This window comes from Bison bison, unplaced genomic scaffold, assembly GCF_000754665.1.
Source record: "Bison bison bison isolate TAMUID 2011002044 unplaced genomic scaffold, Bison_UMD1.0 scf7180017845482, whole genome shotgun sequence".
NCBI classification, from domain to species: Eukaryota; Metazoa; Chordata; class Mammalia; order Artiodactyla; family Bovidae; genus Bison; species Bison bison.
In genome coordinates, this window is record NW_011476055.1 from 34,176 (window position 1) to 50,978 (window position 16,803).

Below are 16,803 nucleotides of genomic sequence, written 5' to 3' on the forward strand. Positions count from 1 at the left end.
TCAAGAGACTCCTATCACTCAGTTATATGTCTCATATATATATGTATTTTTTTCCTTCATTTTAAGATGCTGTAAAATGGAATCATACAGTATGGAACCTTTGAGGATAGCTTTTCTCACTCAGTGTAGTTCCCTGGAGGTAGATCCAGCTGTATGTTTCAATAGTTTGTTCGCTTTTATTGCTGAGTACCATGCTATGGATGGATCATAGCGTTTTTAACCATTTGTTGTTGTTTAGTAGCTAAGTTGTGTCCAACTTTCTTGAGACCCTATGGACTGTAGCCCACCAGGTTCCTCTGTCCATGGGATTTCCCAGGCAAGAATACTGGAGTGGGTTGCCATTTGCTTTTCCAGGGACTCTTTCCAACCCAGAGATTGCATCCACGTCTCTTGCATTGTAGGAGGATTCTTTACTTGGGAAGCCCCTTTTAACCATTACTCATTGAAGTACATTTGACTCTTTTCTTATACTAAAAATAAAGCTGTGAACATTTGTGTATAGGTTTTTGTGTGAATATAAAACTTTCATTTCACTAAAATAAATGCCCAGTATTGCTGATAAACTCTGTTTTTGATTTCACTTTGTTCAATGAATTTTTTATTTCCTTTGAGACTTCTTTGACCCATGGATTGCTTAGAAGTATTTTTTTCTTGTTTCCAGATATTTGGATTTTCTTGTAATCGTTCTGTTACTGATTTCTAGTGTGATTCCACTGTGATCAAAGATCATACTGTGTATAATTTTTACTCTTTTGGATTTGTCAAAGCTTATTTTATGGTACAGGAAATGGTCTATCTTGGTGTATACTCTATGTGCACCTGGAAAGAACGTGTAACTTTTGCTGTTCAGTAGAGTATTTTACAAACATTTACATCCTACTGGTTGATGGTGTCACTGACTTCTTTTATGTCCTTGCTCATTTTCTCTGTTGCCCTATCATTTGTTGAGAAAGGGATATTGAAGTCTCCAACTATAACTGTGGATTTATCTATTTCTCCTTTTAGTTCTATTAATTTTTGCTCCATTTGCAGCTCTGTTTTCTGATGAATACACATTTAGTAGTTTTAGGTCTTCTTAGTGGACTGACACTTTAATCATTATATAACATTCTCCGTCTCTGTTTATTTCCTTTGTTCTGAAGTCCACTTTATCTGATATTAATATAACCACTTCTACTTCCCGTTGATTAATTTTTTTTGATATCTTTTTTCTATCCTGTTACTTTCAACTTGCCTATATTGCTCAAGGTACTTATTTTTGAAGTGGGTTTCTTCTAGACAATTTATATTTGGGTCATGTTTTTAAATCCAATCACTAGTCTCTATCCTCTAATTAGTATATTTTTAGCATTTATATTTAATGTAATTATTGACATAGTAGACCTTAAGTCTATCATTTTATTTTTTGCTGTTTGTTGTCTGTTTTTCATTTGTTTTCTTTTTTTTAGTTTCCTATGGGGTTTCTTGCCTATTTTTCAGAATTCAATTTTTATTTATCTCTAGTTTTTCAAGTATATTTTTACAGGTTTTAGTCGTTGTTCTATTACATTATATATGTTTAATTTATCAAAGGCTACTGATGTTGTCATTTTATCAGTTTAAGTGAAGTACAGAAAACCTACCTACCTTTATATCTATTTACCTCTTCCTGTTTATAACTGTTACTGTTTATAACTGTTACCTATTTTCTACATACATTTATATCTGAGAGGTTTATAATTTTTGCTTCTATAGTAAAACATAATTTAGAAAACTCAAGAGGGAAAGGAAAACTTATTGTATTTACCCACATTTTTGCTTACTGTAATCTTTTCTCGTTCTTGATGTTCTAAGGCTCCTTATTTTGTTTCCATTTTGTTTAAAGAACTTCATTTAGTTATTTGCTATGGTCTGAATATTTGTGTCCCCCTAGAATTCATATATTGAAATCCTAATGCCCCTGATGGTGTTGGGAGATGAGGCCTTTGGGAGGTGATTAGGCCATGAGAGTGGGGTCTTCATGAATGATATTAACATCTTTATAAAAGAAGCCCAAGAGAGCTACCATGTCTCTTCCACTACATGAAAACAAAGTGAGAAGTAGGCAGTCTACAGCTCAGAAGAACGACTTCAACTGAACCAACTATGCTGGTACCCATATCTCACACTTCCAGCCTCCAGATCTATAAGAAATACATTTCTGCTGTTTATAAGTCACCAGTCTTGGATGTTTTGTTATAATAGCATGAATCAATTCTTTCAGGGTAGGTCTCCAGGAAAAATAATCTACTTTTCCTTCATCTGAAGATGTCTCAAATTCCCCTTTATTTCTAAAGAATATTTTCACTTGGTATCAGATTCTGGGTTGACATTTCTTTTCTTTCAGCATTTTTGTGCCACTTCCTTCTGGTCTTCATGGTTTGTGATGAGAAATCTACTGTCATTCTCATTTTTTTCTCCCTATAGGTAAGTTGTCATTTTTCTCTGGCTGCTTTCAAGATTTTCCCTTTGTCTTTAGTTTTCAGAAGTTTATGCTATGTCTTGTTGTAGAGCTCCATAGATTTATCTTTTATAGAATACTTTTTGCTTCCTGAATCTGTAGGTTTATGTCTCTTGCCAAATTTGGGACGTCTTCAGCCATTATTTCTTTGTGTACTTTTCCAACCCCAAATACCTCCCCTCCTTCTGGGACTTCAGTGATACAAATGTTGTACCTTTTGTTCTACTCACACTGATCCCTAAGGCTTTCTTTACTTTTTTCCTATTTTTTTTTTTCTCTGTTCTTATTGGGTAATTTCCATTACTGTGTCTCCCAGTTCACTGATTCTTTCCTTTATCCCCTCCATTCTGCTATTGAATCCATCCACTGAACTTTTTATTTGGGGTATTTTTTCAGTTCTGAAGTTTCCATTTGGGTCTTTATAACTTTTATTTCAGTCATGATTTTTTTTCCTTTGCTAAAGTTTTCTAAAATTTTCCATTTGTTTCCAGAAACTTTGTAATTGCTCTTTGAAGCAGTTTTATCATGGCCACTTTAAAATCTTTGTTATATAATTTTAATATCTCAGTCTTCTCATGCTGGCATCTGTCTTTTTTCCCATTTAGTTTGAGATCTTCTTGTTTCTTGGTATGACAAATGAGTTTTTTATTTGAGCCTGCACATTTTCATATTATATTCTAAGAATCTTGCTCTTATTTAAGCCTTCAATTTTATCTATACTTGTCTGACATTGCTTCAGCAGGGAAAAGAGAGTGCCACCTCATTCATCACTGCCAGGTAGAAATAAGAAGTCAAAGTTTCAGTTGGCCCACAATGAAACTTGAGGAGGGTCACTTAGTTACTATTAGGAGGTGGTGGGAGTTCAGAATCCCCACCTAGTCTCTACTAACTCTGCAGGGGTTGAGGGTTGTTACTAGCTAACAGGGACGAAGTCCCAGCTTCCTCCTTGGCCTCTCAGATACCACCGTTATATAAGGGTGCACTGGGGCACCTCGTTATAGCTTTGCAAGGGTAAAATCCTGGGCTCTACACTTGAAATTTGTTGGTATGGGTGAGGCTAGTTTTTTTTTTTTTTTTTCCTGTGGCATTTGGCTAAAGTAGAGTAGCTATTGTCTAAAAGTTTCTTGTCTTTATAGGTTGCTCCTTTCCTGGTCTTGGCTAGTGAGAACAATCTTATTGTAGATTTTTGGCTGTACCTGTTGCATGTTTCTCAGTTTTTCAGCTCCAAGTCTGGGATATGTGGGGCCAAAAGAAACCCAAAGAATTAGTACTGTGTTGTTCCTTGGTCCTGAGGTCCCTAGCTGGTCCTCATTCTTGCCTCCAACTTTTAGTCTTATGTTTATTTTATACTAATGTCCAGGATTTTTAGTTTTACTTAGTAAATGCACAGGGAAAAGTAGATCTATTCTATCTTCACAGAAACAGAAGTCTTGATATTACAATTTTTATAATTAGCAGAGTGCCTCTTCCAGTAACATCAAGATATATAAGCAAAGTGATTTCTTCAAAGCAAAATGGGGAGAAAATTTATAAGCAGTTTTATTATTTTATTCCTAAAGACCTCAAAAAGCCTAATTATTAGGGTTAATTTGTAACATCAGAAAATGTTGTCCCAATCTTCCAGAATATTTATTTTACGAATGGTCCAATTTTTCTTCTCTGCATTTAAGCACTGTGGACGGCAGTGGCAAAAGAACTCTGTGTGTTACCAAAAAAAGCACTTCTGATTAAAGGAGCAAGTGGAGGAGTTTTATTTCTTTTGGATTTCAGAAAAGTCCTTCAGTACTAGAAATAGAAAATAATAGTTGTTTACTGAACATCTCCTCTATTTAAGGCATGGAGGACACAAAGACAAAAACATAAAAGAAAATGCAAATCACAGAATAAGTAAAATGGAATCAAGTAATATTGATTCAGTGCTATGAGAATACAGAAAATGCATAAATAATTATGAATAGAAATTTTACAGAAGGAATTGACAGAAATGGCACATAAACTGGATTGAGAAGGATTACTCAATACTTATCACCTATCTATTTTATGTTAGGCTCCTTGATGAAAGACACAGAATTAATAGTATTCTGACAGAGAATTGGGTGGCATGAGTCAAAGCATAAGCATTCTTGTAATGGAGACAATTCAAACTGATACATAAAAATGCTGGGAGTCAACAGAGCTTATGAACAGAACTACGAGTGGTAGTTTGATAATTAGTCACTAAATAAGGAAAGAATAAATTAGTAGTGTCATTAAACTTTGCTCACTCTTTTATGATACTAAATGTTTGATAAGAAACACATTTTATTTAATCCTTACATAAAACCTATGCAGTACATATTAGTCCCACTTTAGAGATAAGAAAATTGAGGTTTACAAAAAAATAAGCAACATACCTATGATCATACAGTTAGAAAGTAGTAGACCCAGGATTTAACCCAAGGAGCAAGTGGAGGAGTTTTATTTCTTTTGGATTTCAGAAAAGTTCTTCAGTCCAAGGCAGTTTGAGTAAAGAGCCTCTATTTTAGTTACTATACTAGCATATTGTTGTTGTTTAGTTACCAAGTTGGGTCGGCTCTTTTGTGACCCCATGGACTGTAGCCTATCAGGCTCCTCTGTCCATGGGATTTCCCAGGCAGAAATACTGGAGTGGGTTGCCATTTCCTTCTCCAGGGGATCTTTCCTACACAGGGATGGAACCAGCATCTCCTGTACTGGCTGCTGATGCTAAGTCGCTTCAGTCGTGTCCAACTCTGTGCAACCCCATAGATGGCGACCCACCAGGCTCTGCCGTCCCTGGGATTCTCCAGGCAAGAACACTGGAGTGGGTTGCCATTTCCTTCTCCAATGCATGAAAGTGAAAAGTGAAAGCGAAGTCGCTCAGTTGTGTCCGACTCTTCGAGACCCCATGGACTGCAGCCCACCAGGCTCCTCTGTCCATGGGATTTTCCAGGCAAGAGTACTGGAGTGGGGTGCCATTGCCTTCTCTGCCTGCACTGGCAGGCAGAGTCTCTACTATTGATCCACCAGGGAAGCCCATTCTAGCATATAGCAGATAGTAAATTATGAAATTTAGCAGAGCATTTAAAAATGCTTATCTTAGAGTTTTTCACACACATGAATATTGTTTTACAGATGTAGATGTCATGCACCTGGGCAAAAAAGTCAGCATCCCCAGAGACATCATGTTGGAAGAATTATCCCATCTCAGTAACCGTGGTGCCAGACTGTTTAAGATGCGACAAAGAAGATCTGACAAATATACATTTGAAAATTTCCAGTATGAAACTAAAGCACAAATAAATGTAGGTATAACTTGATAATATGGTTATCTAAATAAATGGGCAGCATTTCTAAATTTATATGTATTATTAAATTCCCAAACAAGTATTTTACAAATTTTCTTTTCATTGATTCTGTTATACTTTTTTTCATGATGAATAATTTAGGTGGATAAATGAATATTATGCCTGATATGAGTATCTTTTTGGTTCAGTAGAGACACTGCATGTTTGTAGATTTGGCACTGAAGAACTGGTCTGTTCTGCTAAGAGGAGGGAGAGGGAGTGGAGACTGGTGGAACTAAAAGTTTCCATATCTTATCACCACTGGTTAAATGTTTGGGATGGAAACAATTCCAAAGCACACAGTGCTCCATAAAGCAAGTAGAAGCATTTTATTGGCTGAAAACATCCTGGCATTGAAACATGCCTGGGAACGAGACACAGCTGATCTCCTTTCAAAGTATTCATTCCACGTTGTATAGAGAAGTCTGGTACTCACTGACAATAAAATCAATGTGGATAAAACTCTTTGGACAAAAATTCCCATCAACCAAAAGTTAAAACAAACAAATTCATTAAATTATATTTTACATATTGCATGAATACCATATTCTTTTAAATTGTCATTCAGAGAAATTTTAGAGGAAGAAGTTCATAATTGAAAAACAATTAGCTTCAGGAAAATATCTTAAAAATAAAATACCGGTATGAAGAATCAAAAAGGAATAGTGCACTATAGGAGATGGTGGAGACTACAACAATATGTTCTTGTTTTTTTTTTTGAACTAAGGGTTTCTTTCTATAGCTATGAAAAGTTTACAAGTTTACTCATGAATTTAAACCTGAAAGCTTTCCAACTGCCATCACTAGAAAGCTGTTTTGAATGAACAGCTAAATTCTTTACAGCAAACAGACCAGTTTCACTGATCTTTTATCAGAATTACTAAAACACACTACACAACTAACATTTGCACTCACAAACACTAAAATTTTACTCATTCTTGAAATTTCTATTTCCCTTGTTATGATCTGCTTAACAAGAAATGGTTTGAGAACATCTTAAACAGTTTTTTTTTTCCACATTAATGAGCATCCTTCAACATCCATGAATAGAAATCTAGTTATAATTATGAATTCAGTTAGACATCAAATTTTACTCAACCACAGTATTTACATTTAATGAAGGAAGATTTTCACTTGAAGTCATGGATAAATGTAATGCCATGGTATCCTGTAATTACGCTCAGTATCCTCTTATCAGAAAATGTCCGCAGCTAATACAGTATGAACCTAAAATAACCTCTGGCTCATCTGATGGATAATGACAATAGAGAGGTAGCTTTGAAGAGTAATATGAAATACAGTGTCTTAATGGAAATTCTTTGAAAAGTCATCTACAAGTCTAGACATCTGAATAAATTCAGTTTTCATAACTAACATTTATATCTCTAAGTATGCTTTAATTACAATTCTGAAAGAAGGTATAAGACTTAAAATGTCCATTAAAATACAACATATTCTCTTATCACTAGTATTTCAAATTATTGACAATAATCTTATATACCTGTGATCAAACATTCTGGTCATAGGTAAAATATATAAGAATATGTCTTAATATTTTTCCAGCATTCCTGGAAGATTGAGAACTAAATAGTCCCAAACAGCTGTACTGAAATATTTGAACATATACTGAATATACTGAAACAATTAAATGCTAATAAGTAGCATAAAATAATACACAATAATAATATATGTCACATGTCACTGAGTTACACAATATACTCTGAAGTCTGATGAAATCTGATGACACATTTGCTTTTATCAAGGCTTTAGACTGCAACTTTGAGCAAGCATTGATAATATGACAGAAATTTAGAAGATGGTATTAGGTTTGGGTCTATTTCCATTCATTTATACTTTCAGCAAAAATTTATTGATTGCCTACTATGTTCTAGACACTATGCTTGGATTTCAAAGATAAATGAATACAGCCCTTGTCTAGTGATGGAGGGACAAAATAACATTGATAAATAGAAAACAATGATTTACTTAGAATCTAGTTCTTGAATCATCCTTACATGATTTATATCAAATTAATGTTATTGACTACATTTTCTGAAATAATCTTTTACTGCTTCCCTTGAGCTTTAGATATTATCAAAATAATTATTTAACTTACATTTATACATTTCTTATAATTTCAGGACATCATTAGATGAAAATATAAACCAACTCTTTTGTAATCAATGCCATTTATTTAAATATTAAGTACAATTAAAAAAAAATAAGCACAGCTTTTGGCTTATTCTCTTGCTGAGAAACTAGTAAATTCAAGCCACACAAACCTTCTTATGATACAAATAACAATAGGAAATATGCGTTTTTAAAATAAAATGAAGATACATTGCTTGCTACACATGCCAATTTCAAAGTCCTGTTCATGAACTGATAACCTCTTACACATACACATACAAAAAGGGATGAAGAAAATAAGCATACAAGAGAAAATAAAAGAATGATTCATCATAATTAAAATTCCTTTCTATAAGTTACCACAAAAGGATATTATTCAAAACAATCCATGGACTTCCCTGGTGGCACAGTGGGTAAGAATCTACCTGCCAAGGCAGGAGACATGGTTTCAATCCTTGGTCTGGGAAGATTCCACATTCTGTGGAGCAACTAAGCTTGCGAGCAGCAACTACTAAGCCTGTGTGCTGAACTACTGAAGCCCACATGCCTAGAACCTGTGCTCTGCAACAAGAGAAGCCACCGCAATGAGAAGCCCACACAGGGCAACAAACAGTAGCCGCCCCCCTCCCCAGACCTGCCCCACCACTTGCCACCACTGGAGAAAGCCCATGCAAAAGCAACGAAGAGCAGTCAAAAAAAAAAGAATCTGCCTTCCAATGCAGGAGACTAGGGTTCAATCCCTGGTCAAAGAACTAAGAAGAAAAAAAAAAAAAAATCCACAGTTTACAGTTAAAACTACAAATGTTTGCAGTAACTAAGCACTTTTAAAATTCCCTGGAAGCACCTCCCTGGTGGCCCAGGGGTTAAGACTTCACCTTTCAACGCAAGTGGCATGGGTTCAATCTCTGGTTGGTGACCTAAGATCCCACATGCTTCATGGCCAAAAAACCAGGACATAAACAACAGAAGCAATGTTGTAACAAATTCAATAAAGACTTTAAAAAAATCTTTAGAAATCTTATATAATACTGGAAAAATGGGAATTATACTGTAAAAAGTAATTCTGAAGTAAGATGTAACTAAATACAGTGAGGTTCAAAAAATATATATATTTTGTTCAAAAAATAACATTATAAAAATCATTTAAGGCTATCATAACTAAAATAAGTCACTACCCAATTATTATAAGGCTTTGCTTGTATAATTAACAATGACAAACAGAGGTACTGAGTGTCTCCTGATAATTAATAACCAGCTAGAAAGAGTTGATTTTCCTGTCTATAAAGGAGGTTAGTATTACAATTTTTAAAATAATGTAGGTAGAATGACTTATAAGTTTAGGTGAAACTCATTTCATGGACAGTAACTTAGAAAAAGTAATTTTAATGCATGATACAATTAAACTTTCTATATTTATCTCAACTGGCTTTTATTTATAATTAAACTTAGCAAGACTTTTTTCTAAGAAGTGACAAAGGTTCAGAAGTGAAAAAAGTTATTAATCAAGTCAATTAAATCGAACGCTTAATAGCTAAATTCAAAACACTAAAAACTGATGTATTTGAGTACAGCACTATTCACCTTTAGAAACTGTTTCTTCTTGCCTATTGAATAAAATGCAAACTCTTATGGCCAGTAATCAAGACCCATACTCACCTGGTTAATGTTACCTCTAATTCCTTCTTTCATGTCTCCACAAGTCAGCTTACAACTACTAACATTGCCCTGCTCATTTCCACAGCAACTTTACCAGGGTGCTGCCTGGAATAAGGTGAAAGGCACCTGGAGAGTGGCTGTGGGTGGGTGAAGGCTGAAAATGGGATAAACTTTATTTTTTTTCATAATTTTGTCAGGTGAGGCCTTAATTTATGATCTTTAGTTATTGTAAGCATTTGGATTTTAGTATGAAATAATCACATTTCTATAAAGTTAAATAATTATTAAATTGCAAAAGTGAACTTTACCTTATCATTTTATAAATAAATACAGAAATAAAAAATATTTTAAAATATGTTTGGCTTATTTCACACAGGAAAAACTCAAAATAGATGTTTATTTGCTATGGCCTTCAGTAAATTTTTCTTTATAAAGTTAAAAGATGATTTGACCTTATGCACTTAAATAGATTGGCTTCTTTTAAGAAATATGTATGTCTCTCATGTATAATTAAAACAATATTTTATTACAGAGGTAAATCCTAGCTATACATCTGAGGATATAACCTATTACAATGTCTATTCTTCTCTGTTAAAAACCAATTGACTGTTTTTAAAGTGCTATATTGCCATAAAATAAATCCTAAATTATAACAGTAAAGAAAATTCACCTAAAACTTTAGACAAACGCTCTTTTAAATATTCTATTTTTTAGAAACCCCAATTCTTCCTTCTATAAGTTTATGCAGCTTAAAGTGAAAATATTTTTTGTTATACGTGACTGATGTCCAAATTTCAGATTAAACTTTAAAACAAGTCATATTAAAGAATATAATTAAATCCCAAGTATAAGTAAACTAATAATGTAACAATGACTAAGTTGTGTATGTGGCGAGTATGCTATATGATATTAAATCAGTAAAGACTTAAAAACTAAATAGATTTATCTTATGGATATGTTGTGAATAGTAAATTACAGATAATTGATATAAAGCCCTGGACACAGTGCCTGGCACACAGTAAGGCTTAATTAATTATTATTAAGTAGATTGTCATCATAAAACAGTTTAGATTGATATTAGTAAAATTTCTCATTCAACTGCTCTACTCGGTACCATATAAATTATTGAGTCAGTATGTAACAATGAATTGGCATTATATTTAAATTCCAAGTATACAAATGGAGTCTCGCACATATGATATGTCCTATTAGTGTATATTTTTGAGTTTTCAGTTGAGTTTACTTTTGATCAAATACAGCACAATATTGCCATGCAGAATGAGAAACTGGATGGAATCAACTTGGAAAGTGGTTCACAGCAAGCACCATTTACTCCTCCTAACACCCCGGATCCACGAAGTCCCCCAAATCCAGAAAACATTGCACCAGGTAATTAATCCCCTTACAAACAGAATAATAAAACTGCTATGCACATAAATATGACTCAAGTCACTTGGATTCTTTAGTAAATGGGGTCTGAATGATACGGCTTTTCACATTATATACCTACTTTGTAGATAAGTTCAGGACAAATGTAAAGATTAGACCTAGAGGAGTTTAGTAACACATTTACAGGAGTCTTATGTTCTTTCAGATGGCCCAAACTTTTGTTGGCAGTCGCTTATCATACTAAAAATTAAGTCTGTTTGTAATTATATTGAAATCCTATTTGTATAGAACTGTGTAATTTATGAAATACTATTATATATATGTATCTTCTTTAATTTAATAATAATTATGACAGTTATTATAATCCTCATTTTACAAATTAAGAACTTGAGGTTGTGAATAGCTAGAAGGCAACACTAACTGATCAAGAATTAAATCCAGCTCTGATACCAAATTCACAGATGTCTCATGTGAGTGACCTTGTGGAGACTGCTTTTGTTATTTTCTGTTCTCTTACAGGGCTTTAAATGCAATACTCTAATACTGTATATTTGTTTATTATCTTAAAAAATAAGTGAAAGTGAAAGTCGCTCAGCTGTGTCCGACTCTTTGTGACCCCATGGAATATACATACAGTCCATGGAATTCTCCAGGCCAGAATCCTGGAGTGGGTAGCCCTTTCCTTCTCCAGGGGATCTTCCCAATCCAGGGATCAAACTGGGGTCTCCTACATTGCAAGTGGATTCTTTACCAACTGAGCTATGAGGGAAGTCCAAAAAATAAGTAAATGTTTATTCAAACCAGTACATGCTATTTGAAGTATTGTTAGATTTTGAAATATTAAATCAGAAAAATTATCTGCTCTACTTAGACAATATCTTTCCAAAATAACATAAAACAAATACCTTTAAGTTTTTCCTCAAGAGTAATGTATATAGTAGATTTATAAAATTTTCAACTAATTTTACACTGAAATTAGCAATGCCTGTGTCATAGTTTTGTAAATTAAATAGTAAATTTATCAAGAGTACTTCTGAGGAACCTTCTCAAATAGCATAGTGTTTTTGAAAATATATAAGTAAAATAACTGTATAATATTAAATCTTATTTAAAAGTAAGTTGAATGTCAGTCACTGATGAGCTTAGATTTATTAGGACATTCTTACAGAGCACAATGGAAAAGGTATTGATAAACAAAGTAATTTTGAAGGAAACCAAATACACAATTAGAATATATAGAATTCTGAAGTAAAGCATTGTAATAAAATTCTCAAATAGCTTTCATATAGCTTTTTTTATGACAGAAAAGCAGGCAACAGGTTCTACACATACAACATTAAGCTCATGTGGCAAAAACAAACTTTAGAATCTGATGGGTCTGGGTTCAACCTGCGATCTCCTTTTTTTTTTTTTTTGGTTGAACAGATTTTCTTTTAATATGACTGTATACATGGACAACTGAGAATAGGAAAAGAAAAATTATGGTTTTTTTGGTTGAACCAAAATTATGGTTGAATCAAATTAATGGTTCAAAATACTACAGCTGTTACTAAAGACGGTATGCTGGGATTTTAAGAAAACAGTCCAGTAAATGAACCATCCCTAAATGAATCTAAATTCATCAAGCCCCCTTTTAATAAAAACATACTGCATTGGCAGAGGTTTACCCTTTTTTTCAATACTCCATAATAAAAAGATGTTCTCTCTCCTTTAGTATTTAGTTACTAGTAGTCTCTCAAATGGTAACATTAATTGAATTTATATTATCAAATGAAAGTGAAAGTTTGTACAGCCAAGCTCAGAAGCAAAAGTGAAGAAGGATGAAGGGTAAAAGCTGATGGATGCCATGCAGAACAAGGACCTTCGCGGAGGTGTCCTGAGTGCCAAACGCAGTCAACATCCCATCATTTTTTCATTGCTCTTAAATGAGCAAAATCAAAGTATTCTTACTTTTTATTTAAAGAAATAATAAATCTTCATCCTGTCCCTCCATAATTTGTGATCAGGTATGTGGTTCCATCACCACTGTGGACAGCAGCAATAAAGCTGCTGGATCCTTTCATCCATGCCCACTTTACTACTGTACTGAGAAGGAAAATAAATCTCTTTGAGTCTGTTTCTTCACTCTGTAAAATAAAGAAAATAAATCTCACTGCACACGGTTGTTGTGAAAATTAAATGTGAGAATGTGAGTATAGTCCCTAATATACAATAAAAGACTGAGTTAAAATTTATCCTTTCCTTACCCATCTTTATATACCTAATACATAATAGACTATATATATTTTCTTTTAGCTCCAACCACTATACTGTAACCTCCTGCTATCTAATGTGTGGAATGGTAAGGTTTTTTAATAGGAAGAAAAGACATATAGAAAAGTTTATGTTGATTCAATGTGGTACTTCCATTACTAAGTTAAAAGTTTTATTATGAATCAATAACCATTGATTATTATGAATCGATGGTGTGATCACTTACCTAGAGCCAGGCATCCTGGAGTGTGAAGTCAAGTGGGCATTAGGAAGCATCACTACGAACAAAGCTACTAGAGGTGATGAATTCCAGTTGACCTATTTCAAATTCTAAAAGATGAAGCCATTAAGTGCTGCACTCAATATGCCAGCAAATTTGGAAAACTCAGCAGTGGCTACAGGGTTGGAAAAGGTCAGTTTTTGCTCCATTCTCCAAAAAAGATAATTCCAAAGAATGTTCAAACTCCTGCACAAATGCATTCATTTCACATGCTAGCAAAAAAATGCTCAAAATTCTTCAAGCTTGGCTTCAACGGTACATGAACCAAGAACTTCCAGATGGTCAAGATGGATTTAGAAAAGGCAGAAGAACCAGAAATCAAATTGGCAACATTTGCTGGATCATAGAAAAAACAAGACAATTCCAGAAAAACATCTACTTCTGCTCCACTGACTACACTAAAGCCTTTGTCTGTGTGGATCACCACAAACTGTGGAAGATTCCTAAAGAGATAGGCATACCAGATCCCCTTACCTGCCTCCTGAGAAATCTGTATGCTGGTCAGGAAGCAATAGTTAGAACTGGATATGGAACAACAGACTGGTTCAAAATTGAGAAAGGAGTACATCAAAGCTGTATATGTCACTCTGCCTATTAAACTTATATGCAGAGTACCTCATGCAAAATACCCAGCTGGATGAAGCAAAAGCTGGAATCAAGATTGCCAGGACAAATATCAATAACCTCCAATATGCAGACGCCATCACCCTTATGGCAAAAAGCAAAGAGGAACTAAAGAGCTTTCTGGTGAAGGTGAAAGAGGAAAGTGAAAAAGCTGGCTTAAAACTCAACATTAAAAAACTAAGATCGTGGCATCCAGGCCCATCACTTCATGGCAAATAGATGGGGAAACAGTGGAAACAGTGGCAGACTTTATTTTCTTGGGCTCCAAAATCACTGCATATGGTGACTGCAGCCATGAAATTAAAAGACACTTGCACCTTGAAAGAGAAGTTATGACCAACCTAGACAGCATATTGAAAAGCAGAGACATTACTTTGCTGACAAAGGTCCATCTAGTCAAAGCTATGGCTTTTTCAGTAGTCATGTATGGACGTGAGAGTTGGACCATAAAGGCTGGGCGCTGAAGAATTGATGCTTTTGAACTGTTTTGTTGAAGAAGACTCTTGAGAGTCCCTTGGACAGCAAGGAGATCAAATCAGTCAATCCTCAAGGAAAATCAGTCCTGAATACTCACTGGAAGGGCTGATGCTGAAGCTGAATCTCCAATACTTTGGCCACCTGATGCAAAGGGATGCTGGGAAAGATTGAAGGCAGGAGGAGAAGGGGATGACAGAGGAATGAAATGGTTGGATGGCATCACCAACTTGATGGACATGAATTTGAGCAAGCTCCAGGAGCTGGTGATGGACAGGGAAGCCTGGCGTGCTGCAGTCCATGGGGTTGCAGAGTCGGACATGACTGAGCAACTAAACTGATTATAAACTATGAAATTTCAAAAAGAATAAAAAAGTTCTACCCTCAAGGAATTCATAGACAGGGATGGAGGACAAATGTCCATGCTATATTTGTAGTTTCATTTTCTCTCTGCCATACAAACTTCAATATCATATGTATATTTTATTTACTATCAGGAACAATCTATGTATATTTACACACAAACACATACATATATTCAAATATATATATATAAAGAGAGATAAATTTTGGAAGTATAAATTAATATAGCTACTTAAAGTTAAAATATTCAATTATTAAATATTAGGGCATGTCTGTAATATAGACTAAGAAAAGGGAGAGTTTCAAGGTTACCAGATAGCTTGCAAGGAAGAAAGAGTAATGGGTCCTTCCTTCTTGGTTGATGAGTTGAAAAGGACAACTATAGATTCAGAGTACAAACTATAGATTATCTGAATTTAGCAAAGGCTACTATGAAAGCCCAGGCAAGAAACGTACAGGGCCTGAACCAGGTATGGAAATGAGAAGGAAAGAGAGAATTTGCTAGAACAGTTACTTCCCAGTGTTCTGTTTGCAAATCACTTGCATTAAATGTGTAAGCCACATCTGAGACCTCCTGTCTCTGGAAGGAAGAATCCATTATCAACATTTTAAGTAGGTGCCCATGGTGATTCAGAAAATGCAAAGTTGAGAAGCCTATTTAAGAAATCCTTAAGTATAGCTGGTAATACTTAGTGATTTGTTGTGGGAATGAAAGATTGTTTAGGAGAGTGCTTCTGTCTCAGACATCTAAGAATAGTGATAACATTTGTTAAGATGATCAATATACAGAAAGCAGCAGAATGTATTGGAAAACAGCTGCATATAGGTCTAGACAGATTATAAAGGATGTCAGGGCAACAGTAATTTTGGATGAATGTAATAGCGAAAAGCAAAGGAGAAAAGGAAAGATATAAGCATCTGAATGCAGAGTTCCAAAGAATAGCAAGAAGAGATAAGAAAGCCTTCCTCAATGATCAATGCAAAGAAATAGAGGAAAACAACAGAATGGGAAAGACTAGAGATCTCTTCAAGAAAATTAGAGATACCAAGGGAACATTTCATGCAAAGATGGGCTCGATAAAGGACAGAAATGGTATGGACCTAATGGAAGCAAAAGACATTAAGAAGAGGTAGCAAGAATACATAGAAGAACTGTACAAAAAAGATCTTCAAGACCAAGATAATCACGATGGTGTGATCACTGACCTAGAGCCAGACATCCTGGAATGTGAAGTCAAGTGGGCCTTAGAAACAATCACTATGAACAAAGCTAGTGGAGGTGATGGAATTCCAGGTGACCTATTTCAAATCCTGAAAGATGATGCTGTGAAAGTGCTGCACTCAATATGCCAGCAAATTTGGAAAACTCAGCAGTGGCCACAAGACTGGAAAATGTCAGTTTTCATTCCAGTCCCAAAGAAAGGCAATGTCAAAGAATGCTCAAACTACCGCACAATTGCACTCATCTCACATGCTAGTAAAGTAATGCTCAAAATTCTCCAAGCCAGACTTCAGCAATACGTGAACTGTGAACTTCCAGATGTTCAAGCTGGTTTTAGAAAAGGCAGAGGAACCAGAGATCAAATTGCCAACATCCGCTGGATCATCGAAAAAGCAAGGGAGTTCCAGAACATCTATTTGTGCTTTATTGACTATGCCAAAGCCTTTGACTGTGTGGATCACAATAAACTGTGGAAAATTCTGAAAGAGATGGGAATACCAGACCACTTGACCTGCCTCTTGAGAAATTTGTATGCAGGTCAGGAAGCAACAGTTAGAACTGGACAGGGAACAACAGACTGGTTCCAAAT

At 34.8% G+C, this 16,803-nt stretch overlaps 1 protein-coding gene and 1 long non-coding RNA gene across 4 annotated transcripts in view; one reads left to right on the forward strand and one right to left on the reverse strand.

Moving 5' to 3' along the window:
* LOC104984959 overlaps positions 1-16,803 on the reverse strand; it is a 70,476-nt gene that overhangs the window by 17,707 nt on the left and 35,966 nt on the right. Inside the window, exon 3 of one of the 2 annotated variants that reach the window (XR_824822.1) lies at positions 11,731-13,124. The exons of the other annotated variant lie outside the window; for it this stretch is intronic. This is a non-coding gene — a long non-coding RNA (uncharacterized LOC104984959). Of the gene's footprint in view, positions 1-11,730; positions 13,125-16,803 lie in introns of those variants that run through there. 2 annotated transcript variants of the gene reach the window in all.
* The window catches only part of MYOZ2 (myozenin 2), a 38,640-nt gene that overhangs the window by 10,903 nt on the left and 10,934 nt on the right, over positions 1-16,803 (forward strand). Inside the window, exons 2-4 of one of the 2 annotated variants that reach the window (XM_010834963.1) lie at positions 2,366-2,445; positions 5,612-5,781; positions 10,869-10,998. In XM_010834963.1, coding sequence (XP_010833265.1) covers positions 5,623-5,781; positions 10,869-10,998 — 289 coding nt within the window. In that variant the 5' untranslated portion in view covers positions 2,366-2,445; positions 5,612-5,622. The remainder of the gene's footprint in view (positions 1-2,365; positions 2,446-5,611; positions 5,782-10,868; positions 10,999-16,803) is intronic. The other variant, XM_010834955.1, reaches the window with a different exon arrangement.